Source organism: Leuciscus leuciscus (assembly GCF_965113295.1).
Source record: "Leuciscus leuciscus genome assembly, chromosome: 1".
Classification (NCBI taxonomy): Eukaryota; Metazoa; Chordata; class Actinopteri; order Cypriniformes; family Leuciscidae; genus Leuciscus; species Leuciscus leuciscus.
This window is the reverse complement of record NC_138725.1, coordinates 51,520,338-51,523,618: the sequence shown is the minus strand read 5'-3', so window position 1 is coordinate 51,523,618 and position 3,281 is coordinate 51,520,338. Positions and strand designations below refer to the sequence as shown.

Genomic DNA, 3,281 nt, shown 5'->3' with positions numbered 1-3,281 from the left:
AGAAAATGAAATGGGAAAAGAGTAAGACTGGGTTTGATATATTGAAATATTGAGTTTAAGGGTACTACAAACTATTTGTAACTACAAATAACTAAGGATAAAGACTGTAAGAGAGAACACGCATTAATTAATTATCAGGTAATTATCCTGCTAATTATATCAGCTGTAAGTAAAAAACAAACAGCCTACATGTTCAAAATTATATTTTAACTGTTGATGGTTTATTTGTTATATATACAGTATATATATATATATATATATATATATATATATATATATATATAGGCTACTGTATATATATATAACAAATAAACCATCAACAGTTAAAATATAATTTTATATGTATTTATACATTTTTAAATTTAATTTTATATGTATAGCCTATATACAGTATATATATAAAAAAAAATTAACTGATTTAAACATTTCAATTTCATGGTTAAATGGTATTTTATGCCTGTGGTTTCAAATAAATGTGACATAAGTCTGAACAGTGTCATAAGTAGCCTAAATATGTCTGTGTTAATTATAGATGTGTGGTCATGGCAAAACTGTCTTCTCTTCCTTCTGAATGTTTAGGAAGCTTCTGTCCTGTGCTCAGCTGAATACTTTTTGTATTAGCTCACTGGGTAGCTCTTCATTCGTAAGGAATGTAAGGGGGACACTTGACTCATATATGGAGAAGGGAAACGAGGGCCATTATTTTTGTAATTGCGTCATAAACTATTTGAGTATTAGACAAAATTATTATTTTTAGAGGAATCAAAAAATGTATGTCAACTTTACTACAATCCTTTTCAAATTCTGATATTCAAAATAAAATAAACAATTGTGGCCAAGATTATTATAAAATCATTATAAAATATGAATTAAAAAATATTAATGAAATGGACTAAAACATACAGGGTTTGATCTTTGCATATTTTATAGGTTATATATTGTGTTTATGAAAAATAATAGGTTTTATTATTCTTTCTTATATTGTGCCCTTATATATTCCTTCTTATAAATGTCTTGTAATTTTTACAATATACATTTGTTTAGGAAATTACATCATGAACGCAGCAAGCAGCTTCTGATGAAGGTAAGGAGAGAACACACACACACAGAAAGAGAGAGTGTAAAATTAGCATGTGACTTCACTCTCTGTGCATGACTAAGGAATCATTGGGCAATCCCAACTTGGGCAGCAGAACCAATGAAGCCTGTGGGGCAGTAAAAGTGACACCAACACATAAATCAAATTACAACTGTAAACTTATTATAGCCTTCTGAGCATCTTGAATGTTCTGTTTACTTGTAGCTTTGAATTCTTATTCATGACCTCAATGGTGTAAAAAGACCAACGGTGGGAGGTTCTAGACGCCTGTTGGAGAACTATATAAACTGGAGGGACCTGAGGCAACCAGATCATTCTACTGAGAGCACTCCAAACAACACCTTCCAGACAAACAGGCGAGAGAAATGTCTTCTGCCGAGAGCCTCTTCATGGACGACCCTTTCTTTGCAAACTCCTACTTTTTGTGGCCCAGGCGCAGCATGGCTCTTTCCAGCTTCAGAGAGGATTTCCTCCAGCGTAGAGCCCAAATAAAGCAGAACCTGAGGAATGAAATCAGAGACAGCTTGCTGAATGAACTCGGTGAAGAGCTCTTCCAGAGTCTAAAGGGTCAGAGGTCCTCTGCCTTCTCCAGGCTCTTCAGCACCAACACAGAGCAGAACAAACGGCGAGATGTTTCTCTCACTCTAGACACTCAAGGCTTCTCTCCAGAAGATGTCACCGTGACAGTATCTGGAAGGAGGCTGGAGGTGATGGCCAGCAAGCGGGCCGAGAAAGACGCTTCCTCGTCATCTCTCAGCACCTCTCATGTCGCAGAACCCCAGCCACAAGAATTTGTTCAAGCTGTGCAGCTTCCTGATCACCTGGATCCATCCTCCTTGACCTGCTCAGTTGGAGAAGATGGACTTCTGCATATAGAGTCACCAGAATCCAAAGATGAGTCCTCGGAGGAGCATGTCATTCCCATCCGCTTCAGAACATCCCTGAATTTCCCCATCAACAAGGACAGCACAAACAAAATGGAGGATGGGGCTGAGAAATCAAACTAGAGCACAGACTGATGGTATATTATGCTTTGTACAATTGTTTTCATGAATCCAGAGGTGTGCTTCCTGTAACTGTAAATTCTCTGTTCTAAAAAAGTTTTTTAATAAAGATATGAATTGGTATATGACTTCATACACAAACTGCTTCATGTCTTCTTCAGATATGAATGATTAAGGTTTTGAAATGCCCTTTACGATTTATAGGTACTGATATTATTGTCAATCTGAAGTGCTAATTTACAAATTTTCACTTTTATAATTATGTTTTCATTGATGTTCTTTATGATCACTTCAAAACCAGAAGTGCAGATTTTCTTTTAGAATAGGTCTCCATTTTTAAACTAATGTTTTGGCCATGCAGTGATGGTTTGTGGTATTATGTAGATCAGTTTAGTAAATCTACTAAATTTAGGATATGCATAAAGTGAGAAAATAAAGCAACTTCCATTAAGGTGTGTGATCAAGATCCATCACACAATTTCTAAATCAGATCAAATTTGAAAAGAAATATGTTTGTGAAGCAGAATGTAATGCAAGCAGAAAATAAGTTTCATAGCAGTATGAAGTATAGGTTTTACAATTAGCCTTCCAAGACAAATGATGGCGCTATAGACACACGACTGAGATTTTTCCATCCCAAACACATGGGCAAATTCCAAACGGAAGCGAGCATCCCTATGCCCTACTCTCTTCGAAGGGCAGACCCCTTGAAGTGGGCACTTTAGAGTGAGCAGGGCACTTGCGTGCCATCATGTAGCCGTTTGGAATACACTTGGCGAAGGGAGCAACGACGAAAGACAACAAATGTCCACATTATTTTCACCTGGGATGTTCCCATGACAACGCAGCATGGTGTCCATCAGCTGAATTGCTGTTCTTACGACATAAATGTCTTATTATTGCTGTTAACATAACTGTTGCAAATAAGTAGGCCTATACATTTCATAAAAAATAAAAGTTTTTAAAATATGCGTTATATATCTGTGTGTGAGTGTATTTCGCAGCTAAAACATGTCGTCTAATCTTTGGACCCTGCATTACCACATTTCTTACCTATGAAACTTATTTCAACATAAGACAAAAATGTGTGAAATATCACGGACAAACAAAACAACTTGAATTGCTCTGTTTGTAAGGCAACTCGAACTCTCCCGCCATCTAGCTTTAAAATGAATGTA

At 36.2% G+C, this 3,281-nt stretch overlaps 1 protein-coding gene across 1 annotated transcript; it reads left to right on the top strand.

Moving 5' to 3' along the window:
- Positions 1–1,131: 1,131 nt before the first annotated feature.
- Positions 1,132–2,231, top strand: hspb9 (heat shock protein, alpha-crystallin-related, 9). The gene has a single exon (XM_082167317.1). The coding sequence runs from the start codon at positions 1,465–1,467 to the stop codon at positions 2,104–2,106; it is 642 nt and encodes a 213-aa protein (XP_082023443.1). The 5' UTR covers positions 1,132–1,464; the 3' UTR covers positions 2,107–2,231.
- The last annotated feature ends 1,050 nt before the right edge of the window (positions 2,232–3,281 follow it).